We start from the raw sequence: 27,843 nt of genomic DNA, 5'->3' as shown, positions 1-27,843 counted from the left end.
TCATCACATGCCAGGTGCTGCTGTAGGGGCTGGGATGCTCCCTGACTGTCCATATAGGACAAACTCCATCTCTCTGATCACAATCTGTGTTTACACGAGACCCACAGGCATCAAGTGAGAAGTGCTCTTTACTGGGCTTTTGAGCCCTGCAGACAGAAGCAGGAGGCATGGTTAGGTAGGGAGATTACGCAATAAACAGGACTGACCCAACTCCTCCCCTTGCCCACTCCCCTCCTCATCACCTGATCCCACCCCTCAGCCAGGATATTAAAGCTCAGTGCATCCCCAGCATCCTCAGGAGCCCTCCTGCAAGGCCACCAAGATGAGACGCCTCTGTCTCTCCTCAGCCCTTCTCTTCCTTCTGGTTATCCTGGTGGACAGCACCCCGCTGAATATACACCATATCCAGGATGAAGGTAGGTCCAGCCTCACCTCTCTTCTACAGCTTCTGGGAAAATGATAGAAGTCCATAGAAGGGCAGGTGTGGAGTGGTATTTCCAACCATCTCTGGATTTCTCCTGTCATGGTCAGGGTACTGTCTGTTTTTTCTTTGGTTTTGGCAGCACTGGGCTTCCTCCCTATGGAAGGATATTCTCTAGTTCCGCAGTCTACTCTCGGGTTGTGGTGTGTGGGCTTCTCGTTGAAGTGGCTTTTTTGCTGCAGAGCAAGGGCTCTAGGAATTGGGCTCATAAGTTGCAGTTCACCTTCTTAGTTCCTGCAAGGCATGTGGAATCCTCCCAACCTGGGACAGAACCCATGTCCCCTCCCTTAGCATGTGCATTCTTATCTACTGGACCATCAGGGAAGACTTAAGTTGCAAAGGTTTAACTCCACTGATATCTTGACTCTCATGAAGATATATATTACAATTTATACATATATAACTCTACCAGACCAGGGTCCCCATTTTGGAGACTCTCTATTCCTATTCCTGTCATGTCCCTGAACCTCACTATAGTGTAGTAATAAAAGTAAGTAAAGTGAAAGTTGCTCAGTCACATCCAACTATTTGCAACTCTATGAACTGTATAGTCCATGGAATTCTCCAGGCTGGAATCCTGGGATGGGGATCCCTTTGCCTTCTCCAGGGGATCTTCTCAACACATATAGAAATCATGTCTCCTGCATTGCAGGCGGTTTCTTTAACAGCTGAGCCACCAGGAAAGCCCTGCATTGTAATAAAAAGATTCAAATTTGTACCATCTCTTAGTTAATGGCCTAGGTCTCCTAAAACTGTTAGGGTTTCCTACCATTAGATGTTATGAGATGAGTCAGAAGAGGCAACTCAAGGGAACCTCAAGATGTGGTTGGTGTCCAAGAAATCACAAGCATGCATTTACTGTTTACAATTTTCAACAACTGCCATTCCAGCACCTCTGAGGAGAAGGGAGGAAACTGAGAGTGAGATCAATCACAGTGGCTGATATTCCAGCCAACATGCCTGCTTAGTGAACCCTAGGGAGAGATACATAAGAACTGGGCTCAGAGAGCTTGTGGGTTGGTGAATACAGGAAGCTGATGTGAAGCTGTGCTCACTAGGGCACAGAGGCTGGGCACACCTCCCTCCTTCTTTGCCTGCACATCTCTTCCATTTTTCTGCCTCGAGTTCTATTTTGGGAATGCAAGCAATGGTTTTCCGAAGTTCAGCCACCGGTTCTATTGAGTTGTTGAATTTGAAGATGGGGTCATGGACCTGCAAGCCTCCCATTTTAATTATTTGGTCACAAGCATGATTGACATGGGGTCTCATGGCTGGCACCTGAACTGAATATTCTTGAGCCCTCAACCTACAGAATCTGCAATAGCCCCATTGATTCCCATCAGATGTAAATGGACTTGTTGGACACCTAGTGGATGTTTGGGGAATTGGTTGCTGTTGGTAGAGACACCACATATTTGGTGCCAGGGAAAAACGCAGAATCACTCACCCCTGTGATTTGGGGCTCAGGTGATGCTCCAAAAAGGGAGAGCAATGAAAGTACACATTGCAACCAGAAATTGACCTCAGTTATCTGTATTTCCAGAGTTCCTGGGAGAATCAGGGAGTGTATCAAATGGGTTATAACATGCTAGTATCTTGTCCCTGCCACCCACATGCCATGTCCTGGAACAAGTCATCTGCAATTTTCTCATCAGAACAGGGGATACATGTTACATGGGTTTTGGAACAGATTACCATTCATATGTATGAGGAAATAAATCACATTTCATGCTGAATTCCTACATTGTACACCAATATATGTTAATCTAAAAAAATTTGAAAAAATTTCCTTTACTACTTATTTTGTGCAAGAAAGAATATTTATGTGTCAAATAGTGAGTGTTCACCTATCATGAAAGATAATCAGAAAGACCTGGAATAAATGTGTTGCAGGGAATGTAAGAAACAGGCCTGTGTAGGTTGAGCACTGGGACCAAAGCTAAGACATTATTAGGAAAGTGTCCAGGCCCATCCCATGTTCCCTTCTGAGTATTGTTTATTATCCATATTTGTCCCTCCCTTGTCCAGTGTTGACTTCTATTTTATTTGCATATTTGATCCTTACTTGGTTCATGTCCCAGACTTCCTGAAACTGTTGGAATTTACTGTCTTTCATAGGTGTGGAGACAAGCCATAGAAGGGGACCCGAGAAGCGTTCAGTAATAGATGTGGTTACAAGCATCATCGACGGTGTGGCTACAGGTGTGAACTTTCTGCAACTCTGGGGAGAGGAGAGAACACTGAGATTGAGAACAGGCACCACTGGCCAATGATTCGATCAAAATGCCTGTTTGGTGAAACCTCAATAAGAATCCATAAATATGCATTTGAAGGAGCATTTGGGGTGGTAACACACGATGTGATGTGAGGGTCCTATGTTTTCTAGGGCGTGGAGGCTCCCCAAACCTCCACTTCCACTTTGCCCTGCACATCTCACTCATTTTGCTGTGCCTAAGTTTATCCTTTATGATAGCGTGACATCCCTATGTGAGTGGTCTTCCTGAGTATGGCCATCAGATTTACTGAGTTATTGAACATGGAGTGGGGTAGTGGAACTTCCCAGTTTTAGACACTTTGTCAAATCAGGAGTGACTCGGGATAACATGGCTGGCATCTGAACTGAGGACAGTTCTGAGCCCTCCACTAGCACAATCTATACTAACTCCCTGGATTTGCTGTCAGAATTAAGTGGCCTTGTTGGACACCCAGTGGGTGATTGGAGGAACTGCATGTTGTTTCTAGAGACACCACAGATTTGGTGTCGGAAACCCAGACTCATTCTCCCTGTGCTTTGGGAGCTCAGGTGAGTCCTGCGGACAGGGGAGTAATGAAGGTAGGACACTGAACCCAGAGGCTCTCAGCATTTATCCATATGTTCAGAGGCAGAAGAGGATAGTACATCAAGTGTTGTGACAGGGAAGTATCTTGTTCAGACCCTATCAACCTCATGACGTCTCATCAGGTCATTTATAGTCCTCATCTGAACAGCAGATAAGCGGTAAATGACTTCTTTGAACATCTACCAGTCATAAAACTAAACAGCTTTTCACATTTCATGACCACGTTTGGTCATTTTCCACCAGACAATATTCATGAAAAGATTTCTCTACCTGCTCCCTTGGGCTTGTGTGACAAAGGCTGGCACAATATTAAAATTCTCCTGGCCTTTTCCTTTGTCCATTTTTGCCTATAATTTTATTTTCCATATTTGAAACTTTTACTGGTTAATGGTTCAATATTTCTGAAAATTTGACCTCTTTTCTTTCATAGGTACCAAGATTGTCAAAAATGGAGCTGGATTACTAACAGGATTGGCTGAAATAATCACTAAAGCAATTAAAGGTTTGAACTTTCTGCACCTATGGGGAGAGGAGGGCACTCACTGAGACTGAGATCAGTACCACTGGCTGACGATTCAATACTTATGCCTGTTGAGTGAAACCTCAGCACAAATCCATAACTATTGGCTGAGAGAGCTTAGGAAGGGGGAGCAAATGGTCCTGAGGTGAGGGTGCTCTGCTCAGGAGGGCATAGATGCTCTGCCTAACTCCACTCCTCCCGTGCCCTAAAGATCTCCTCCATTTCACCGTTTCTGAGTTTTTTTCTGGACATTAATTTGAGAACAGTGATTAAGAGTTTTCCTGAGATTGGTCGCTTATTCCATTGAGTGTTTGAGCATGGAGGTGGAGCGAGGGAAATTTCGAGTATCAGTCACTTGGTCAGAAGCATGATAACTCAAGAACACATGGCTGGCCTCTGAAGTCAGGGCATCCTTGATACCTCAATGTGTGGCATTGGCCCTGACTCCACAGATACGGTATCAGATATCAATGGACAGTGAGAGCCTGTTGGGTGTTGGGAATTGGATGGTTGGGGGGAAAACCACGTATTTGGCATTAGGACAAAACCCAGACTCACGCTCTCCTTTGATTTGTGGTCTCAAGTGAGGCTTGGGGAGACGTGAGTAGTGAAAGTAAGCGCGTGGACCTGGAAACTGTCACCAGTACTCTGTATTGTTGAGTTCCTAGCCAATCAATAGTGCATCAAATGGGTTGTGACATGAGAATACTGTATCCTGACCAGTCCACCCACATGCTCGTGTCCCGGCACAAGTCATCTGCAGTTTCCTCATCTGAGCAGGGGGAGCATGTACATGAGTTCTTAGAACAGATGATGAGTTATGAACAGAAAGACTTTACTCACGTCTCATGACCAGATTTGTCCATTTTCTACCACAAAGTGTTGATCTGAAAAAAATTCTCTACCTGCATGCTTTGGCCAAGTAAAAATATTTCTTTATCAAATAATGTTTATTCCTGTATTATTGAGAGTAATCCAAAGATATCGAACCACAGAGGAGGACAGCTGCCTGGAAAGCAAGAAACACAGTCCCTGTGGGGTAGCCTGTGGGAGCAAGGCTGATACAATATAACAAAAGTCTCCAGGCCCTTTCCCTTGTTGTCTTTTGACTGTCATTTTCTTATCCATGTTTGATCCTTTTCCTGTTTCATGGTCCAGGCCTCTTGAAACTCTTGAAATTTACTCTCTTTCATAGGTCAGGTGATGATTTCCAGAATACAGTTTGATAACCATACACAAGAGGAATTGCCAACACTCAACATTGAATACTCAACACTCAGTGAGGAAAATAAAGGTTTGTAGCTTCTGCATCTCAGGGAAGAGGGGAGGGCTCAGAGGTTCTGATCAATGACCAATGATTCAATCAATAAGCTTATTTCTTGAAACCTCAACAGTGCATAAATATTTCATGGTGAATTTTGTGCATGTTCCGCTAAGATGTGTTAATCTAAATAATTTTTTAACTATTTACTTTAGGCAGAAAAAATATTTAGGTGTCAAGTAATGAGTATTATTCTTTCATGAAAACTAATTAGAAAAACCTGGGATGAATGTTCTAGAGGGAATGTAAGAAAGAGCCCTGTGGAGGATGACTCCTGATACCAAAACTGAGAGATTATTAGGAAAGTTTTCAGGCCCTTTCCCATGTCCCCTTTTGACTATTGTTTATTATCCATATTTGTTCCCTCCCTTGCCTAGTGTTGACTACTATTTTATTTGGCATATTTGATCCTTACTTGGTTCATGTCCCAGACTTCCTGAAACTGTTGGAATTTCCTGTCTCTCATAGGTGTGGAGACAAGCCATAGAAAGGGACCTGAGAAACGTTCAGTAATAGATGTGGTTACAAGTATCATCGACGGTGTGGCTACAGGTGTGAACTTTCTGCAACTCTGGGGAGAGAAGAGGGCACTAGATTGAGAACAGGCACCACTGGCCAATGATTCAATCAAAATGCCTGTTTGGTGAAACCCCAATAAGAATCCATTAATATGGGCACTCAGGGAGTGTTTGGGGTGGTAGTACACGGCGGTGATGTGAGGGTCCTGTGTTCTCCAGGGCATGGAGCCTCCCCACACCTCAACTTGCACTTTGCCTTGCACTACTCTCTCATCTCTCTGTGCCTAGATTCATCCTTCATGAAAACATGACATCCCTATGTGAGTGGTCTCTTCCTGAGTATGGTCATCAGATTACTGAGTTATTGAACATGGAGTGGGGTAATGGAACTTCCCAGTTTTAGACACATGTCAAATCAGGAGTGACTCGGGATAACATGGCTAGCATCTGAATTGAGGACTGTTCTGAGCCCTCAACTTACACAATCTATACTAACTCCCTGCTGTCAGAATTAAATTGCTCTTTGGGCACCCAGTGGTGTTTGGAGGAATTGCATGTTGTTTCAAGAGAGACCGCTGATCTGGTGTCAGGGAAGCCCAGACTCACTCTCCCTGTGCTTTGGGAGCTCAGGTGAGTCCTGCGGACAGGGGAGTAATGAAAGTAGAGCCTCTCAGCATTTATCGATATGTTCAGAGTTCCTGGCAGAAAAGGATAGTATATCCAGTGGGTTTGACAGGGAAGTATCTTGTTCGGACCATATCACCCTCTTGCTTGTGACTTAAGGCTAGTCATCTGTAGTCCTCGTCTGAACAGTAAAGAAGTGCTAAATAAGTTCTTTGAACATTTACCAGTCATAAAACTAAACAGCTTATTCTCATTTCATGGCAAAGTTTGGTCATTTTCCACCAGGAGAGATTCATGAGAAGTTTTTTCTACCTGCTTCCTTGGGCTCCTGGGACGAAGGCTGGTACAATATTAGCAAATCTCCAAGCCTTTTCCTTTGTCCACATTTGCCTATGATTTTATTTTCCATATTTGAAACTTATCCTGGTTCATGGTTCAATATTGCTGAAATTTTTGAAATCTTTTCTTTCATAGGTACCAAGATTGTCACAAAGGGAGCCAGTATACTAACAGGATTGGCTGAAATAATCAATAAAGCAATTAGAGGTTTGAACTTTCTGCACCTATGGGGAGAGGGGAGGGCACTGAGACTGAGATCAGTACCACTGGCTGACGATTCAGTACTTATGGCTGTTGAGTGAAACCTCAGCACAAATCCATAAATGTTGGCTCAGAGAGTTTGTTGGCGGGGGGGTGGTAAATGGTCTTGAGGTGAGGGTGTTCTGCTCAGGAGGGCATGGACGCTCCACCTATCTTCACTCCTCCTGTGCCCTAAAATTCTCCTCCATTTCACTGTTTCTGATTTTATCCTGTACCTTAATGTAAGGACAGTGAGTAAGAGGTTTCCTTAGTTTGGTCACTGGTTCAACTGAGTTTTTGAGCATGGTATTGGGGTCATAGAAAGTGCCACTTTCAGTCACTTGGCAAAACATGATAATGTGAGTCCACATGGCTGGCATCTGAAGTCAGAACAGTCTTCATAACTCAACCTGTGGCATCGGCACTAACTCCACAGATATAGTATCAGATGTTAACTGACAGTCATCTGCCCCTCGACTGTTGGGAATTGGATAGTTGGTGGAAAATCCATGTATTTTTTTTCAGAAAAAAACCCAGGCTCACCCTCCTCTGTGATTTGAGGCCTCACGTGAGGCCTGGGGAGAGGTGAGTAGAGAAAGTGAGACCCTGGTCTGGAAACTGTCACCAGTTTTCAGTATTTTCGAGTTCCGAGCCAATCAGTAGTGTATCGGGTGGGTTGTGACATGGCAGTATCTAGTCCTGACCAGTCCACACACAGGCCTGTATCCTGGGCAAGTCATCTGCAGGTTCCTCATCAGAACAGGGGAAACATATTCCATGAGTTCTTTGAATAGATGAAGAGTTATGAATGGAAAGTCTTTGTTAATGAATCATGGCCAGATTTGTCCATTTTCCACCACAAAGTGTTGATCTGAAAAAAATTTCTCTATGTACCTACTTGCTTTGGCCAAGTTAAAATGTTTCTTTATCATATAATGTTTATTCCTGTATTACTAAAATAATAAAAAGAGGTTGAATCATGCAGCAGCGCACAGCAGTGAAACAAGAAAAACAGCCCTTGTGGGATAGCCTGTGGGAGCAAGGCTGATACAATATAACCAAAGTCTCCAGGCCCTTTCCCTTGTTGTCTTTTGACTGTCATTTTCTTATCCATGCTTGATCCTTTTCCTGTTTCATGGACCAGGTCTCCTGAAACTCTTGAAATTTACTCTCTTTCATAGGTCAGGTGATGATTTCCAGAATACAATTCGATAACCATACACTAGAGGAATTCCCAAAACTCAATATTGAATACTCAACACTCAGTGAGGATAATACAGGTTTGTAGATTCTGCATTCGGGAAAGAGGGAATGACACTGAGATTGTGATCAATGACCAATGCTTCAATCAATAAGCCTAATTCTTGAAACCTCAACAGTGCATAAATTTTTCATGGTGAATTTTGTCCATATTCCCCCAAGATGTATAAATCTAAAAACATGTCTTTAATCTCTTACTTTGGGTAACAAAGAATATTTAGATGTCAAATAATGAGGATTCTTTTTTCATGAAAAATAATTAGAAAATTTGGGTTGAATATTTTGCAAGGGATGTAAGAACGAGCCCTGTCTAGGATGACTCCTGATACCAAAGCTGAGACATTATTGGAAAGTTTCCAGGCCCTTTCCCATGTCCCCTTTTGACTATTGTTTATTATCCATATTGTCCCTTTTCTTGTCCAGTGTTGACTACTATTTTATTTGCATATTAGATCCTTACTTGGTTCATGTCCCAGGCTTCCTGAATCTGTTGGAATTTCCTGTCTCTCATAGGTGTGGAGACAAGCCATAGAAGGGGACCTGAGAAACGTTCAGTAATAGATGTGGTTACAAGTATCATCGACGGTGTGGCTACAGGTGTGAACTTTCTGCAACTCTGGGGAGAGGAGAGGGCACTAGATTGAGAAAAAGAACCACCAGTCTATGATTCAATCACAGTGCCTATTTAAAGAAACCTCTATAAGAATCCATGAGTGTGGGCATTCAGAGTGTTGGAGTGGTAACACACGGTGGTGATGTGAGGATCCTGTGCTCTCTAGGGCATGGAGGCTCCTCACACCTCAACTTCCACTTTGCCCTGAACTTCTCACTCGTTTCGCTGTGCCAGGATGTATTCTTTTTGATAATGCGACACTCCAATTCGAGTGGTCTTCCTAAGTATGGTCATCAGATTTACTGAGTTACTGAACATGGAGTGGGGTAGTGGAACTTCCCAGTTTTAGACACTTTATCAAATCAGGGGTGACTCGGGATAACATGGCTGGCATCTGAGCTGAGGACAGTTCTGAGCCCTCAACTTACACAATCTATACTAACTCCATGGATTTGCTGTCAGAATTAAATTGCCTTGTTGGACACCCAGTGGGTGTTTGGAGGAATTGCATGTTGTTTCTAGAGACACCACAGACTTGGTGTCAGGGAAGCCCAGACTCACTCTCCCTGTGCTTTGGAAGCTTAGATAAATCCTGGGGAGTAATGAAAGTTACTCACTAATCCTGGGGGAGTAATGAAAGTAGGACACTGCACCCAGAAGCTCTCAGCATTTATTGATATGTTCAGAGTTCCTGACAGACGAGGATAGTATATCAATTGGGTTTTGGCAGGGAAATATCTTGTTTGGACCCTATCACCCTCATGGCATGTGTCCTCAGTCAAGTCATCTATAGTCCTCATCTGAACAGTAGATCAGGCTAAGTGAGTCTTTTGAAATTTAGCAGCCATAAAACTAAACAGATTTTTTTTCATTTCATGGCAAAGTTTGGTCATTTTCCACCAGAAGAGATTCATGAAAAGATTTCACTACCTGCTTCCTTGGGGTTGTGTGACAAAGGCTGGTACAATATTAGCAAATCTCCAAGCCTTTTCATTTGTCCACTTCTGCCTATGATTTTATTTTCCATATTTGAAACTTGTCTTGGTTCATGGTCCAATATTGCTGAAAATTTTGAAATCTTTTCTTTCATAGGTACCAAGATTGTCACAAAGGGAGCCAGTATACTAACAGGATTGGCTGAAATAATCAATAAAGCAATTAGAGGTTTGAACTTTCTGCACCTATGGGGAGAGGGGAGGGCGCTAAGACTGAGATCAGTACCACTGGCTGATGATTCAATACTTATGGCTGTTGAGTGAAACCTCAGCACAAATCCATAAATATTGGATCAAAGAGCTTATGAGGGCAAAGCAAATGGTCCTGAGGTGAGGGTGTTCTGCTCAGGAAGGCATGGATGCTCCACCTACCTCCACTTCTCCCATACCCTAAAGATCTCCATTTCACTGTTTCTGATCTTATGCTGTACCTTAATGTGAGGACAGTGAATAACAGGTTTCCTGAGTTTGGTCCCTGGTTCAGACTTTTTGAGCATGGCGTTGGGGCCATGGAAATTTCAAGTTTCAGCCTCTTGGTCAGAAACATGATAACACGAGTCCACATGGCTGGCATCTGAAGTCAGAGCAGTCTTGATAACTCAACCTGTGGCATTGGCATTAACTCCACAGATATGGTATCAGATGTTAACTGACAGTGGTCTGCCCCTTGGCTGTTGGACACTGGATGGTTGGTGGAAAATCCACGTATTTGGTGTCAGGAAAAACCCAGGCTCACCCTCCCTGTGATTTGAGGCCTCACGTGAGGCCTGGGGAGAGGTGAGTAGAGAAAGTGAGACCCAGGACCTGGAAACTCTCACTAATTTTCTGTATTTTCGAGTTCCAAGCCAATCAATAGTATATCAAATGGGTTGTGACATAGAAGTATCTATTCCTGACCAGGACTCACAGGCCTGTATCCTGGGCAAGTCATCTGCAGGTTCCTCATCAGAACAGGGGAAACATGTTCCATGAGTTCTTCGAATAGATGAAGAGTTGTGAATTGAAAGACTTTGTTCACATGTCACAACCAGATTTGTCCATTTTTCACCACAAAGTGTTGATCTGAAAAAATTTCTCTACATACCTACTTGCTTTGGCCAAGTTAAAATATTACTTTATCATATAATGTTTATTCCTATATTACTAAAATAATAAAAAGAGGTTGAATCATGCAGCAGCACACAGCAGTGAAACAAGAAAAACAGCCCTTGTGGGATAGCCTGTGGGAGCAAGGCTGATACAATATAACCAAAGTCTCCAGGCCCTTTCCCTTGTTGTCTTTTGACTGTCATTTTCTTATCCATGTTTGATCCTTTTCCTGTTTCATGGACCAGGCCTCCTGAATCTCTTGAAATTTATTCTCTTTCATAGGTCAGGTGATGATTTCCAGAATACAATTTGATAACTATACACTAGAGGAATTCCCAAAACTCAATATTGAATACTCAACACTCAGTGAGGATAATACAGGTTTGTAGATTCTGCACCTCAGGAAAGAGGGAAGGACACTGAAATTCTGATTAATGACCAGCGATTCAATCAATGAGCCTATTTCTTGAGACCTCAACGGTGCATAAATATTTCATTGTGAATTTTGTGCATGTTCTGCCAAGATGTGTTAATCTAAAAGCATGTCTTTAACCTTTTACTTTGGGCAAGAAAGAATATTTAGATATCAAATAATGAGAATTCCTCTTTCATGAAAAATAATTAGAAAAACGTGGGTTGATGTTCTGCCAGGAATGTAGCAAAGAGCCCTTATAGAATGACTCTTGATTCCAAAGCTGAGACATTATTAGGAAAGTTTTCATGTCCTTGCCCATGTCCCTTTTTGACTGTCGTTTTATTATCCATAATTGTTCCTTTCCTTCTCCAGTTTTGACTACTATTTTATTTGCATATTTGATCCTTACTTGGTTCACGTCCCAGGCTTCCTGAAACTGTTGGAATTTACTTTTGTTCATAGGTGTGGAGACAAGCCGTAGAAGGGGACCTGAGAAGCGTTCAGTCATAGATGTGGTTACAAGTATCATCGACGGTGTGGCTACAGGTGTGAACTTTCTGCAACTCTGGGGAGAGGAGAGGGTACTGATTTGAGAACAGGCACCACTGCCCTATGAATTCAATCAAAATGCCTATTTAAAGAAACCTCTATAAGAATCCATTAATATGGATATTCAGAGAGCGTTTGGGGTGGTAACACATGGTGGTGATGTGAAGATGTGATGAGGTGATGTGTTCTCTAGGACATGGAGGCTCCCCACACCTCCACTTCCACTTTGCCCTGCACCTCTCACTCATTTTGCTGTGCCTAGATTTATCCTTTATGATAGCGTGACATCCATATGGAGTGGTCATCTTCAGTATGGTCATCAGATTTACTGAGTTATTGAACATGGAGTGGGGTGATGGAACTTCCCAATTTTAGACACTTTGTCAAATCAGGAGTGACTCAGGATAACATGGCTGGCATCTGAAATGAGGACTGTTCTGAGCCCTCAATTTACACACTCTATACTAACTCCCTGGATTTGCTGTCAGAGTTAAATGGCCCTGTTGGACACCCAGTGGGTATTTGGAGGATTTGCATGTTGTTTCTGCTGCTGCTGCTAAGTCTCTTTCATTGTGTCAGACTCTGTGCGACCCCATAGAGGGCAGCCCACCAGGCTCCTCTGTCCCTGGGATTCTCCAGGCAAGAATACTGGAGTGGGTTACCATTTCCTTCTGCAACTGGCATGTTGTTTCTAGAGACCACAGATTTGGTGTCAGGGAAAGCCAGACTCAGTCTCCCTGTGCTTTGGGAGCTCAGGTGAGTCCTGGGGACAGGGGAGTAATGAAAGTAGGACACTGCACCCAGAGGCTCTCAGCATTTATCCATATGTTCAGAGTTCCTGCCTGAATAGGATAATGTATCAAGTGGGTTTTGAGAAAGAAGTGTCTTGTTTGGACCGTATCACCCTCATGCCATGAGTCCTCAGGCAGTCATCTATAGTCCTCATCTGAACAGTCAGTTCAGTTCAGTCGCTCAGTCATGTCCGGCTCTTTGCGGCCCCATGAATTGCAGCACCCCAGGCCTCCCTGTCCATCACCAACTCCCGGAGTTCACTCAAACTCACGTCCACTGAGTCCGTGATCCCATCCAGCCATCCCATCCTCTGTCATCCCCTTTTCCTCCTGCCCCCAATCCCTCCAGTAGATCAGTGGTAAATGAGTTCTTTGAAAATTTAGCAATCAAAAAACTAAACAGCTTATTCTCATTTCATGGCCAAGTTTGGTCATTTTCCACCAGGGTAGATTCATGAAAAGATCTCTCTACCTGCTTCCTTGGGCTCCTGGACCAAGGCTGGTACAAATTAGCAAAATTTCCAAGCCTTTTCCTTTGTCCACTTTTGCCTATGATTTTATTTTCCATGTTTGAAACTTGTCCTAATTCATGGTCCAATATTACTGAAAAATTTGAAATCTTTTCTTATAGGTACCAAGATTGTCAAAAAGGGAACCAGTATACTAACTGGATTGGCTGAAATAATCAATAAAGCAATTAAAGGTTAGAACTTTCTGCACCTCTGGGGAGAGGGAGGGCACTGAGACTGAGATCAGTCACCACTGGCTGACAATTCAATACTTATGCCTATTGAGTGAAACTTCAGTAAAAATCTATAAATAGTGAGGGGAGAGCAAATGGTCCTGAGGGGAGGGTGTTTTGCTCAGGAGGGCATGGAAGCCCCACTCACCTCCACTCCTCCCATGCCCTAAAGATCTCCTCCATTTCACTGTTCCTGATTTTATCCTCTACCTTAAAGTGAGGACAGTGAGTAAGAGGTTTCCTGAGTTTGGTCGATGGTTCGATTGAGTTTTTGGGCATGGAGTTGGGGTCATGGAAAGTTCAACTTTCAGTCTCTTGATCAGAGCATGATAAGGTGAGCCCACATGGCTGCATCTGAAGTCAGGACAGTCTTGGTACCTCAACCTGTGGCATTGGCACTAACTCCACAGATATGGTATCAGAAGTCAATTGACAGTGGTCTATCCCTTGGCTGCTGGTTTCCATGGTTGGTGGAAAAACCATGTATTTGGTGTCAGGAAAATCCCAGACCCACCCTCTCCTGTGATTTGAGGGCTCATGCAAGGCTTGGGGAGAGGTGAATAGAGAAAATAAGACCCTGGACCTGGAAAATCTCACCAGTTCTCTGTATTTTCGAGTTCCTAGCCAATCAGTAGTGTATCACATGGGTTGGGACATGGCTGTGTCTTGTCCTGACTAGGCCACCCGCATGCTTGTATGCTGGGGCACGTCATCTGCACTTTCCTCATCTGAACAGGGGAAACATTCCATGAGTTCTTCAAATAGGTGACGAGTTATGAATGGAAAGACTGTTCACTTGTCATTGCCAGATTTGTCCATTTTCCACCATAATGTGTGACTCTGAAATAATTTCTCTACCTACCTACTTGCTTTGGCCAAGTAAAAATATTTCTTTATCAAATAATGTTTATTCCTGTGTTATTAAAGTTAATCAAAAGACGTTGAACCACGGAAGAGGGCAACTGCAGGGAAACCAGAAACAAAGCCCTTGTGTGGTAGGATGTGGGATGAGGGTGAGACAATATTACAAAAGTCTCCAGGCCCTTTATCTTATTGTCTTTTGACTGTTTCTATCTTGTCCATGTTTGATCCATTTCTTGTTTCATGAAGCAGGCCTCCTGAAACTCTTAATACGTACTCTCTTTCATAGGTCAGGTGATGATTTCTGGAATACAATTCAATAACCATACACTAGAGGAATACCAAACACTCAAGATTGAATACTCAGCACTCAACGAGGAGAATAAAGGTTTGTAGTTTCTGCACCTCTGGGAAGAGTGAAGGACACAGAGATTCAGATCAATCACCAGTGACAAATGATTCAATAAATATGCCCATTTCTTGGAACCTCAACAGTGAATAAGTACATAGGTTCAGAGTTTTCTGGGTGGTGAATACGATTGTGAGGGTGCAGTTCTCACAAAGAAATGGAGGCTCGGCACACCTCCACGCCCCCTTTGCCCTACATGTCTCCTCCATTTCACTGTTTGTGAATGCTTCATGTATATTATCTGAGAACAACAAGTAAGTGTTTTCCTCAGTTTGGTCATAAGTAACTGTCAGTTATTGAACATGGAGGTGAGTTCATGGACTTCCCCATTTTATCCATTGGGTCACAAGCCAAAGTAAGTAGGGACCACGTGTCCGGCACTAAACTGGGGACATGAGTGCTTAACCTGTGGAGTCTGCACTAATTGCTTGAATTTCAAATCAGACGTCATTTCAATAGGGACGCCCAGTGGGTGTTGGGGAATTTGTTGATGGTAGAGCCTGGTGGGCTGTGGTCTCTGGGGTCACACAGAGTCGGACACAACTGAAGCAACTTAGCAGCAGCAGCAGCAGCAGCAGAGACATCACAGATTTGTGTTAGGAGAAACCCAGGCTCGCTCTGGCCTGTGGCTGGGGGCTTCTGTTACCTTGGGTACAAGGAAGTAATGAGCATAGGACTGACTCCAGATACTCTTACAAGTGCGCTGTATTTTCCGAATTCCTGGTAGAATTAGGTATTGTATTAGATGGGTTGTGACATCAGCAATTTGTCCTGAATCTACCACCTGCATGCTCTGTTCCTGGGGAAAGTTATCTGCAGTTTCCTCATCTGAAGAGGGGAAATATGGATTCTTTGAACAGGTTAACAATCATGAATATAAAGAATTTATGCCCTGCTGCCTTAGTGTCTACAGCATTGGAGAGTATAGTTTCCTGAGAAAGGATTGAACCTATGACTCCAGTATTGGAAGCCAGATTCTTAACCACTGGACGACCTTGGAAGTCTCACAGATGATTTAAGACTATTCAAATGCATTATATCAAACTTCCTTAGAAGACTGCATGAGGAGATATACGTTTGTATATGATTACTACATCATGTCACCGCTAGCAACATTCATGATTCTGTCCCAGAAAGGAGGTTTTCAAATAGTCTTTTCAATCTGGCATTCCTCCACAACCTTAACATTCTCAATGGCAAACAAACTAGGGGTTCTAGCTGTTGTCTTTGTATGGAGCTTGATGACCATCCTGATAACGAGCCATTGCCCCTCTCATTCCAGCAGCTTCTAAGCCTGCCCTCTGCCTGGAGCCTAAAGTAACAGGTGGCTGCAATGCCGTGATGACCAGGTACTTCTACAATGCCCAGACCGGCCTCTGTGAGCAGTTTGTGTATGATGGCTGTGAAGGAAATGGAAACAACTTCGAAAAGTTAGAGGACTGCATGAAGACCTGCTCTCAAGAGGCAGGGTCCCTGTGGTAAGACAGGGGCCAAGGCACAGGAGGAGGGGAAGGGCTGGGGAAAGGGGCGGAGCTCAGGGGGCCACACACCATTCACCCTGCACAGTGTCTTCCTCCTTGCTGCTGCCAGGAGGAGAGGCTGCAGTGTCCTGTGAAACCACACTGAGCGAGTTCTCCAGGGAGAGGATGGCAGAAGGTCAACCACTGATGCCTCTTTGTGGTCATCTGAGCCTGATCACATGCTCCTCTTTCTCAGTTGGGGACACTGATTCAGCCACCCTTCAGGGCAGGTCTGCAGTGCTTCTGGGTGCCCTACATAGTCTTGGAAAATTCACTTCCTTCTTGTTCATGATTCAGGAATGTGGTTCCATATTTATTTGAAAATATGGGATCTATTAAGTTGACCATTGTCTAGGTCTGGGGCTACACTGATGGCCCTCAACAAGTTCCTTTCTTTTTGCAGAGGACATGCAAAGAGTGGATTCAGGAACTCTGAAGTCCAAGGAGCGCCCCTGCAGGACTGGGCTGTGGCTGCGTCTGAACCTCTTCAGCCTCTTCACAGTCCTTCTCTCCCCAACCATCCTTAGCAGAGCCTGCCTTTTCCTTTCCTCCATTGGTCAACGTGTCTAATTCTGTCTCATCCAGCTGGTTCTCAGCACCATGAGAGCACGTCTTCCCTTTACCCCTAGCACTTCACCCAGTTCCTGACACCAATGAGACAGTTTATAGTTATTTGAAGAAAGTAGGAAGGAATGTAGAAGCACATCCCTCATGACCAGAGTAACTGCAGAGCCTGCGGTGTAACACAGGATTTTTGTTTTCACCCCAGTCCTCAAGGCATCTTCACCTTCATCCCAGTCCCCACCATCACCGTTCTCCTTGTGGGTGGCTAAGGTGGAATTTCCAGCATCCAGTTCTCCACATCAGTAATGAGAGAAGAGTTTGGTTTAAAAAAGCCCCTTTTCCACACAACGATGTTGCAATTTTCATTTCTGTAGCTTCAAACACTATGGTTTATATTTCAATAAATGTATATTTAAAATTAAATTGACTGGAGTCTGTTGTTTATAATTACAAACCTTAACAAATAGTGTCCATGGAAATGGTGGTCCTCCTAACTGTTCTGCAGACAGTGGGCACCTCCCATTCCCCTTTCCAGAGACTGTGCCCTATTGGGTATAGGAAGCAAACCCATTATACCATCATCAACTCCTTAATATCATCACAAGCTACAGAGAACCCTGAGAGATATTCACATCAACTTGACAACTTTTCCTTGTTACTTTTAATCTCAAACTGGGGAGCAAATTGTCCTCCTGACTCTCAGAAGGAGAATGGGTATGAGACTCAGTTGTCCACTTATCTAAGATATCTGATTCCCTGAGGTCACGTGTAGGGAGGAGGGTTCATACTTCAGGTAAAGAAAGGTCAACTACTGTTTAGTATCCCTGGCTCTGTGTTAGCATTTTGCCTACGTTTTTCCATTAATCATGCTAAGAATTCATCAAGGGAGGAAATGGAGGTGTAGAGATGGCACTTAGCTGCTGTATTCAGTGCCTAACATAGCAGGTCCGACTCTTCCAAGCAAAGGGACTTTGATGATGCTTTCCTGCTCTGCTTCTGGGAAGATTTAGAATGAAGGCAACTTTGGAAACAGACAGTATCTGTTTCACCACAGACTAGTAAAGTTTGTCACGGAGACCTCCACAAGTAGTAGTATTAGTATTTGAATAAATGAGGACACACAGGGTGTTGGTGCTGTTTTTCATATCTTTCCAGTCTTGGGCAAATTCTCAACATCTCTGAGCTTTGCTTTCTTTAGTATAAATAATGATAAGACTTGTACTTATCAATGTTTCCAGCCAGAGACCACTGAAATATTCCACTTTGTCTTCTTGCTTTTCTTTTTCTTTGGAATAGTTTTGTTTGTTGCCTCCTGTACAGTATTATGGACCTCCAAACACAAGTCTTCAGGCACACTGTTCACAAGTTCTAATCCTTTGAATCTGTTTGTTACCTCCATTATATACTCACAGTGGATTGGATTTAAGTCATACTTGGTTGGCCTAGTAGTTTTCTCGCTTTCTTTAGTTTAAGCCTAAATTTTGTTATAAGACTCTGATGATCTGAGCCACAGTCAGTTTCAGGTCTTGTTTTTACTGACTCTACACAGTTTCTCCATCTTCAGCTACAAAGAACGAAACTGATTTGATTTCAGTGTTGACCATTTGGTGATGTCCATGTGTAAAACCGTCTATTGTGTTGTTGAAAAAGGGTATTGGCTGTGACCATGCGTTCTCTTGGCAGAATTCAGCTAGTTGCCTTGTTTCATTTTGTTCTCCAAGGCCAGACTTGCCTGTTACTCCAAGTATCTTTTGACTTCCTACTTTTGAATTCCAATCTCCAATGATGAATAGAACATTTTTTTTGTTGTTGTTGTTAGTTATCAGAGTTCTTCTATGTCTTCATAGAACCGATCAACTTCAGTATCTTCAGCATCAGTGGTATGGGGATAGACTTGAATTACTGTGATGTTGAATGGCTTGCCTTGGAAACGACCCAAGAACAGCTGTCATTTTTGAAGTTGCACTCAAGTACTGAATTTCAGACTCTTTTGTTGATTATGAGGGCTACTCCCTCCAAAGTTAACTGTAGGCAGAGCAAGATGCAGTACTTCCTTGAGTTTGCTTGTGGGGTCAAGACAGCTTTTTCCACACTGGTATGATGTTAGTCAAGACTCAATGTTCTTCCTCTTGCTCCCCTATCAGACTATATTTTATTTTCCTATAATGATATCAATGACAGCTACATGCATAATTATAGACAGGGCTCATCTTCATAGAGACTCACAGGAATTTTACTTTATCCACTCTCTTCAATGATGGGGCACTTAGCATGAGTATTAAATAGGAGAGTCATTTACTTATAAATATTTATCAAAATTTATCCTTTTGGTTTCAAGAGCATAGTTTCTTGATTAGGGAAACAGCTGTAAACAAAATACAGTAAATAAGAATAATATATCTTTCTATGAGGGAGACAGACAATAAAAATGGGAAAATCCTATGCTAGGTCTTGATGAGAGTCATGAAGAAAGGGAGTGATGGGAATTCAGAAGGTGGTAGAGAGTCAGGGAAACCCTCTGTGATAAAGAGGCATTGAGCTGCTGCTGCTGCTGCCTGCTGCGTCACTTTAGTCATGTCCGACTCTGTGCGACCTCATAGACAGCAGCCCACCAGGCCCCCGTCCCTGGGATTCTCCAGGCAAGAACACTGGAGTGGGTTGCCATTTCCTTCTCCAATGCATGAAAAGTGAAAGTGAAAAGTGAAAGTGAAATCGCTCAGTCGTGTCTGACTCTAGCGACCCCATGGTCTGCAGCCTACCAGGCTTCTCCATCCATGGGATTTTCCAGGCAAGAATATTGGAGTGGGGTGCCATTGCCTTCTCTGAGGCATTGAGCAGAGTCTGTCAAAAAATGTGCTTAGTGTGTTTGAGAGGCAGATAGGACCAGGGTGACTGGAGCTGAGTGGATTAAGGGGGAGTGAAGCGGAAGGGAATCAGACAGAGAGGCTATGGGGACAGATCATGGAGAACCTTTTAGAACTTTAAGAATCAGGATCTGACTCAGAAAACCAGAGTCACTGAGGGATTGGTCATGGGGACATAGGCTAGGATTCACTTTGAAACAGAATCCTGCAGCTGCAGCTGAAGAATGACCTCTAAGGGGTGAAGGGCAAAGACAGAGGCCCCTGGGCAGGCTGCTGCAGTGGTCCAGTGAGCCACGATGGAGTGTTGTACCCACATTGTTTCCTGGGTCGATCTCAGTTCACTAGAAAAACATGAATAATGTGCTCTGTTGAGGTTTCGGTGGAGGCTTCATCTCAATCATGATTCATTAAATCTTTAGCCATTTGTGATAGATTCACTCTCCAAACCCTCTCCTTTCCTTGAGGTGTCGGGGCAGGGAAAAGTAGAAGGTAGGAATTAAAACTCCTTCCTTAAATAATTACAAATTACTTCCTTCTTGGTGGCCATTGTGATCCTGAGAGCACTGTGGTTGCTCATTTCTAGGAAGGTTTAGGTCCTGTCCAGGTACACAGGTCTGGGGCTTCAGAGATTCAATCAGCAAGTTCCACTCCTTTTGCAGAGGCCGTGGGAACTGGGCTTCTCTGAGAGGTTGAAGTCCAAGGAGCTGAGCTCTGGCTGCTTGTGATAATATTCAGCCTTTCCCTCTTGCTTCTCAACCCTACCTTCTTCAGCAGAAATCTGCCTCTTTCCTCTCCCATAGGACTACTTTACTCCTGTCTCATCCAGTTGGCTCTAAGCACCGTGAGAATATGACTTCCCTTTATCCCTAGAATCATGCACAGTTCCAGGCACATAGGATACAGTCCATAAATATAGAAGTAAGGATGGAAACAGTGCAGGAGAAAAGCTCCCCGTGACTGCAGTGAGAGTAGAGCTTGGGATGTGAATTCATGATTCTTGCTGCAATCTTCTTTGTCTCTACGTCCCAACCTTCATCCTCCACCCAGCAGCACTTCGAGAGCCTTGGGAACGTGGCTGCCTGGATGCTGCCAGAAAGGCTGGGACCACCTCATAATCTTGTAAATATAATTGACATTCATGAAGTCATGTCCAAAATCTTTGATGCATCATCTGTGTTAATATCAAACAGGTTTGCCTGGGTGGTGTTTGTATGCTTGTGTATTAGTGACACTGACTAACAGGAGACACTTGACTAACAGGCAAGTGTCTTCCTCCTGATTTTCAGCAGTTTGTCTTTCTAGCAAGTCACTTTTCCGTAGCTGTAGTTCCGTGTCTCCATCTCTAAAAAAGAATAATAATACTTAGGTGATAAGATTGTTAAAGAAGAATAAGCTATCTCTTTTTCAATACTTACTGTGAGCCCACGTGACAGGTCACAAGTTTAAATGCCCTCCAGGACATGTGAGTAATATAAATGGAAGCGTGGGGACCGTAAAGAATGGCGGTGAGTATGGAAACTGGAGAGATGCTCCCCTCCTGAGAGCAGAGCCACTCTCTTTAGTTTACCATATGGGTTTCAAAGTGTGGTCCTTTGAGCAGCACCCTCAGCACCTGGGGAACCTTGTTGATGCAGCTACTCAGGTCCCAACCTGTACTCCTGAATCAAAACTCTGGGGATGAAGATCTCAAATCTGTTTGACCAAATGGCTAAGGGATTCTGATGCTTATGCAAGTTTTAGATAGACCCTTAAGTGAAAGTGAAGTGAAGTCGCTCAGTTGTGTCCGACTCTTTGCGACCCCGTGGACTGTAGCCCACCAGGCTCCTCTGTCCATGGGTTTCTCCAGGCAAGAATACTGGAATGGGTTGCCATTTCTGTCTCCTTGGCTCTTGTTAAATTATAGGACTGTGATGTCAGTTTGTTAACTTTTTCCAGCATTCATATGATTTTTTTAATATGAAAATTTCCTTTGTGAAATTGTATAAATGTTTAAAATGGTAAAATATATTCTGTGGGCTCACCATACATATATTCTAGCCAGTTTTGCAACCTCTGGTTTATGCTCTTCTGTTTAATCCCGATAATAATCTTTAAGAAACATACTATGTGATCCAAAAATTGAGGTGCTGCTTTATCATGTAGTGAGACAATGGTTACCTATTACTTGAATATGAATGTACCTCTCAGAGGGCACAGCATCTCAAATATCTAAATATGTTCTGTCTGCCCCAAGATCATTCCATCCATTTGAAGATGCAGCCTTAGATAGCATGGAATCCTAGATTGTCATTTTTCAGAAGGAGATACTGAGAAAAAAAGAAACAGAGATATGATCTGGGGTCCCAGAGGGTTAGATCACTTGTCTTCATCCAGAAGTCAGCTGTAGCTTTGTTCCTGTCCTGTAATTTCTGTAAAGAGGCCTGCAGGGGCCAGGACTGTTTCTAATTAGAGAACACACTTCCGTGAGCAGGGAACGGGGAGAGGGAGGGAGAACTGGCCCATCAGGGGGCTCGCAGATCTTGAGGTCTCTAACTTGGACCAGAGTGAGGGGGGAACATGAGCGGAGGACACTGGGAGAAAAAGACAGATGGCAGGGGGAGAAGGGGGAGCTTCTGATATTAAGGGGAGTCTCTTCTACTCCTTGGTCTCAGATGCAGAGACTGAGGCAGGAAGAGGAGAAGCGGCAGAGGGCCTCCCCAACTAGAATCCTCATTGTACCGTCTGCAGGTTTGTGTCCTGGGCAAGTGGCTTCACCTCTGAGCCTCTGCTTTCTCCTTGACACAGCGGGATGAGAATCTCAGATGCTGTAGGATGGACATGAGGCTAAATGAAATCATCCATGTGATATGTCTCAGGAGAGAGTAGACCCTCCACTCACAGTGGCTTGTTTGGTGAGTTACTGGCTACTGATGCCCTTCTGTCCTGGGGCAGCTCGTTATTGAGAGCTCCTGCCCTTCTCCAGGGAAAGGGTGTCTGTGCAGGAAGGCAGCCCCCTGCGTCCTCTGCAGCTCATCACCCAGCTCTGTGCCTGTTTGACATTTGGATGGACTTGCTCCTGGGGCTTCTGGGCACTGAGCCCAGCTCCCTCCTCCTTGAGCCTGGAGTGGAGCACAGGGTGTGTGTGTGTGTGTGTGCCTGCATGCGTGCACATGAGTGGAAAATGCTTGTCTGAGTGCAGAGGGAGGCTAGTGCTACGTGATTGTAACTGGGAGTGAATATACAGGAGTGAGTGAAGGGACTGTGGGTGTGTCACCCCTCACACCTCCCCTGTAGATAACAGCTATCAATGCAGCAGAGTGCATGTGCACAAACTCTGCAGCCAGATTCCTGGGTTCAAAACCTCTCTCTCCACTCGATGACTGTAACCAACTTACATTATTTGTGTAGCTCAGGTTCCTCCTCTATAATATGAGGAATTATCAATACTTCTTCATCCCCTCATTTAGAGTTTCTGAGAATTAAATGTGTAAATATGTGTCAGGTGCTTGGATAATGACTGACATATAAAAGAATTTACATTTTATCTGTTGTGATTACTCATACTTTTATTATTAATAGTACAAAGGACTCGGACTTCTCAGGAAGAAGGAACATATGTCTGCTGTGTCCATTGCTTCCATAGCAACCCCGTGATGTGGGCAGCGCTGACCTCACCTGACACCTGAAGACAGGAGAACTCTGGGAGATTTCCATCTGTAGACACGAAGATGGCAAAAGGCAGAGTCGGTCATAAAAAGGAGGCCGTGTGACCCCAAAAATCAACTGGGACAGAGAGGAGGAGGAAGTGGGTGGTTGCAGGAAATCTTCCAAGGTCCCCTGAAGTCCACTCAGGCAGGCATCTGTCCTGTTTATGAAACCAGGTGAAGGAGGACAGGTGGTCAGGCTGTGGAGACGTGTTCAGCTCCATCCTTACCCTCTGCCCCCTTCCCTTACTCCTTATTTGAAACAGAAAACAGGGTTGTTGCCCCAGCAGGACATCACCTTCACAGCTAAGTTCCTACAGGGAACAGCAAGGTAAAGAGCAGGTCTCCATCCAGTAGAGAAGCTGTAGCAATGGATGCAGGAAGGTGTCTGTTTCACATTGGTCTTCTGAGCTACGTGAGGGTGTGTGGGGGGAAGTAATTGATATCCAGACGTGATGACCAGATGTGATGAACCCTACAGGAGGCTAAAAAGGAGGACTTGAGCTCATACACTGCTGTTCACTTATTCATCCTGTGATTTGCTCTCATCCACTCACTGATTGTCCACTCATGCCGTGCACTGCTCTAGGTGCTAGGATCCTCCCTGGGTGACCATATTGGACAAAGTTCCACCTGTACAACTACAAAACATGTTTCCGTGAGACCCACAAGCAAAGTCGAGTTTAAGCAGCGCTAGTACTGGACAATTTTCCCCAGCAGGCTGAACCAGGACAGTGCGTAGTGGGGGAGTACACACTGTACAGTGCTGACCCCAGCCCTTCTCTTCCTCACTCCCCTCCTTGTCTCTCTTCCAGTCACTGAACTGGGGTGTGAGAAGCTCAGTCAGCTGCCATCTTTCCTCACGAGCCCACCTACCAGGCCATGGAGATAAGCCAGCTCTGCTTTTTGGCAACCCATCTTGCCCTCCTGGGCAGCCTTGTGGCTGGTATACCAGGGTGTGAAACTAGCAACCAGGCCCCGGGCAAGTCTGTCCTCTCTCCTCTCTGGAGGTGGGGGATGAGGGGAGTCTATGGAAGGGGTTGGGTTGCATGGGTGGGGTGAGTGCTGCCAACCATCTCTGGATATCTTCTGGGAAGTGGGCAGTATAACTCCATGAACAATTTTTGACTCTTAAAAGGTATTACTATGTGTTCAGTTTTTAAACAAAAGTATCCCAACTAACTCTAGCAGATGAGGGACCCCATCACTGAAACTTCCTTCCTGGACACAATCTTCTGTGTACACATCAGTGTAGTGGAATCACAAGATCCACGTTTGTTTTCTGACCTCATTCATGCCCAGGCTTCCTGAGACTCTTGGAAATTACTGTCTAACTGTAAGTCATGAGATAAGTCTAGGATGGAAACCTAGATAGCGTCTGGATGGGACTGGACTCCAGAACATACCTTCAGGTGCTTAGAGGGTTAGAACTATCAACTCTCAGTCCCTCTGGGGAGAGGAGAGGCCACTGATACTGAGTTCAGTCACCAATGGCCAATGATTCTATCAAATTGCCTACATCCAATCTTCAATTAAAACCCTAAATACTGGGTTCAGAGAGCCTCAGGGGAAGTGAACATTTCAAGAGATTGTGAGAGGGAAAAGTCCTGAGAGGACTTGGAGGTTCGGCACCCTCAAGTCCCCATTTTCCCTACACATCTACATTTCTTTATGGTTTATAATAACTGAGAGCACTAAGTAAAGGGCTTTCCTGAGTTCTGTGAGTGATTCTAATACGTTATTGAATGTGGAAGTGGGTCATATAACCTCTGAATTTATATTCATTGGTCATTTGTATAAATGATCACAGGACTTGTGATCAACACTTGAAATGTAGCCATCCTCAGAAATAGAGCCCTCACCTTGTGGGGTCTGGGTCACCTCTAGGGATTTAGATAGAAGTGACTTGACTCCTAGAATTTCAGTGGGTATTGTGGAACTGGTTGCTGTTGGCAGAGACCCTGCATATTTCGATTCTGGAACTCTTCTCTCCCATTTGTGCCTGGTGTGAGGGTCAGGGGCTCTGGGACTATATTATGTGGGGCAGAGAACTCAGAACCCCTTTCCAGTTCTCTGCATCATCAGAATTTCTGGAAGAATCGGGTACTTGATTAAGTGGATTGTGACAGAAGAGTGTCTTGAGCCACTTGGGAAGCCCCAGAATAGGAATAATGATACTTCACTCATAAGGTTGATAAATAAGAACAAGCTACCTTTTCTTGGAGTGTGAATTCAAGTGGGTCTTAGGAAGTATTACTATGAACTAAGCTAGTGGAGGTGATGGAATTCCAGCTAAGCTGTTTAAAATCCTAAGAGATGATGCTGTTAAAGTGCTACACTCAATATGTCAGCAAATTTGGAAAACTCTACAGTGGCCACAGAACTGGAAAATGTCAATTTGCATCCCAACCACAAGGAAGGGAAATGCCAAAGAATGTTCAAATGACCATACATTGTGCTCATTTCACTTGCTAGCAAGGTAATGCTCAAAATCCTTCAAGTTTGGCTTTAGCAATATGTGAACTGAGAACTTCCTGATGTGCAAGCTGGATTTAGAAAAGGAAGAGAAACCAGAGAGCAAACTGCAAACATCCTTTGGATGGTATAAAAAGCAAGAGATTTCCAGAAAAACATCTATCTACTTCCACTTCATTGATAATGCTAAAGTCTTCAACTATATGGATCACAGGAAACTGTGGAAAACACTTCATATATCTTTGAGATACCTGCACGCAAGAAGGAAATGGCAATCCACAAGAAGCTACAGTAAGAACCAGACATTGACTAACAGACTGGTGCAAAACTGGGAAAGGAATGCGTCAAGGCTGTATATTGTCACTCTCCTTATTTAACTTATATGCAGAGTACATCATGCGAAATGCTGGGCTGGATGAATCACAAGCTGGAATTAAGATTCCCCAGAGAAATATCAACAACCCCAGATATGCAGATGATACCACTCTAAGGCAGAAAATGAAGAAGAATCAATGAGCCTCTTGATGAGGGTGAAAGAGGAAAGTGAAAAATCTGGCTTAAAACTCAACATTCAGAGAACTAAGACAATGTCATCTGGTCCCATTACTTCATGGCAAATAAATGAGGAAAAAATGGAAACAGTAACAGACTTTATTCTCCTGAGCTCCAAAATCAATGCAGACAGAGACTGCAGCCATGGAATTAAAAGACACTTGCTTGCTCCTTGGAAGAAATCTATGGCAAACCTAGACAGCATATTAAAAACCAGAGACATCACTTTGCCAACAAAGGTCATATAGTCAAAGCTATGACTATTTTTCCAGTAGTCCTGTATGGATGTGAGAGTTGGACCTTAAAGAAGGCTGAGTGCGAAAGAATTGATGCTTTCAAATTGTGGTGCTGGAGAAGACTCTTCAGAGTCCCTTGAACAGCAAGGAGATCAAATCAGTCAATGATAAAGGAAATCGACCCTGAATACACATTGGAAGGACTGATGCTGAAGCTGAAGTTTCAATACTTTGGCCACCTGATTTGAAGAGCTGACTCATTGGAAAGACCCTGATGCTGGGAAGGATGGAAAGCAAGAGGAGAAGGGGACAACAGAGGATGAGATGGTGGGATGGCATCATTGTTTCAATGAACATGAGTTTGAGCAAATTCCTGGAGACAGTGAAGGACAGGGAAGCCTGGAATGCTGCAGCCCATGGGGTCCCAAAGAGTGGAACATGACTTAGCAACTGAATAACAACAAACTTCTCCTGAGGGCATCCCTCAGGAGGTAACGGCCTTTACCCCATCACGGGTAAGGGCCTGCCTGCCAATGCAGGAGAGCAGGTTAGACCACTGGATTGGGGAGATGCCCTGGAGTAGGGAATGGCAATCCACTCCAGTATTCTTGCTTGAGAAATCCCACAGACAGAGGAGCCTGGAGGGCTATAGTCCATGGGGTCACAAAAAGAGTCAGAGAGGACTTAGGGACTAAACAACAACAAGAGTGGGATAATGACTTGGTATTAATGAAAAGAGATTTGCTTAAGTAACTCACTGTGCTGCTGTGTGGTCTTGGGCAAGTCATTTCATCTCCTGGAAACACAGATTCTTTTTTTTGTAAAAGAGAATGATGGTGTCTGCATTAAGAAATCGCCAGACTCAGTTACTTTTGAAAATCATGTTGATTACTCACTAATGTGCTTTGAACACCACAGAACAAGGCTAATCGTCTAGAACCAAATCGAGTTTTAGTCTCCTCGGCTCCTGCTGCTCTTTAAATGTGCTGTCAACTATAGTAAATAAAGGGACAAATAGGATGAAGTTCACCATCAGGAAGTTCCCCGAGTGTCATAGTGGAGTCATGGTGTCTCTTCCAAACAGGTCTCCTTCTTTCTTAGAGGTAACTGAAAGCCTTCTTGCTTCAGTGAGTGACCTTACCCAGGTCTAGCCCCTTTTCCACCCCACCTTGCCATTATTTGACTCTCTGGTCAAAAGAGTTAGTGTTAACTATCATAATTACCCATTATTATTATTTCAAAGGACTTTGGCTTTGCTGGGAAAAGAATATATATGTCTATGGAGGCCATAGACACTGCTTTCAAAACAACCCCACGATGTCAGCAGCATGATCTCAAGTAA

General features: G+C 44.0%; 1 protein-coding gene across 2 annotated transcripts; it reads left to right on the top strand.

The window, feature by feature from the left end:
• The first annotated feature begins 313 nt into the window (after positions 1-313).
• On the top strand, positions 314-17,114 carry LOC113902976 (trophoblast Kunitz domain protein 1). 2 transcript variants are annotated; one of them, XM_027558439.1, is made up of 15 exons: positions 314-416; positions 2,600-2,683; positions 3,752-3,823; positions 5,037-5,135; positions 5,631-5,714; positions 6,779-6,850; positions 8,065-8,163; positions 8,657-8,740; positions 9,849-9,920; positions 11,123-11,221; positions 11,718-11,801; positions 13,227-13,298; positions 14,488-14,586; positions 15,893-16,085; positions 16,531-17,114. In XM_027558439.1, coding segments are annotated over exons 1-15 (1,308 nt in total). In that variant the 5' UTR covers positions 314-322; the 3' UTR covers positions 16,532-17,114. The 2 variants fall into 2 exon arrangements, with proteins under 2 accessions (XP_027414240.1, XP_027414239.1); XM_027558438.1 differs by having other exon boundaries at positions 15,890-16,085.
• The last annotated feature ends 10,729 nt before the right edge of the window (positions 17,115-27,843 follow it).

This window comes from Bos indicus x Bos taurus, chromosome 13, assembly GCF_003369695.1.
Source record: "Bos indicus x Bos taurus breed Angus x Brahman F1 hybrid chromosome 13, Bos_hybrid_MaternalHap_v2.0, whole genome shotgun sequence".
Taxonomy (NCBI): domain Eukaryota; kingdom Metazoa; phylum Chordata; class Mammalia; order Artiodactyla; family Bovidae; genus Bos; species Bos indicus x Bos taurus.
The sequence above is the reverse complement of the archived record's forward strand: the minus strand, read 5'-3'. Positions and strand labels throughout refer to the sequence as shown.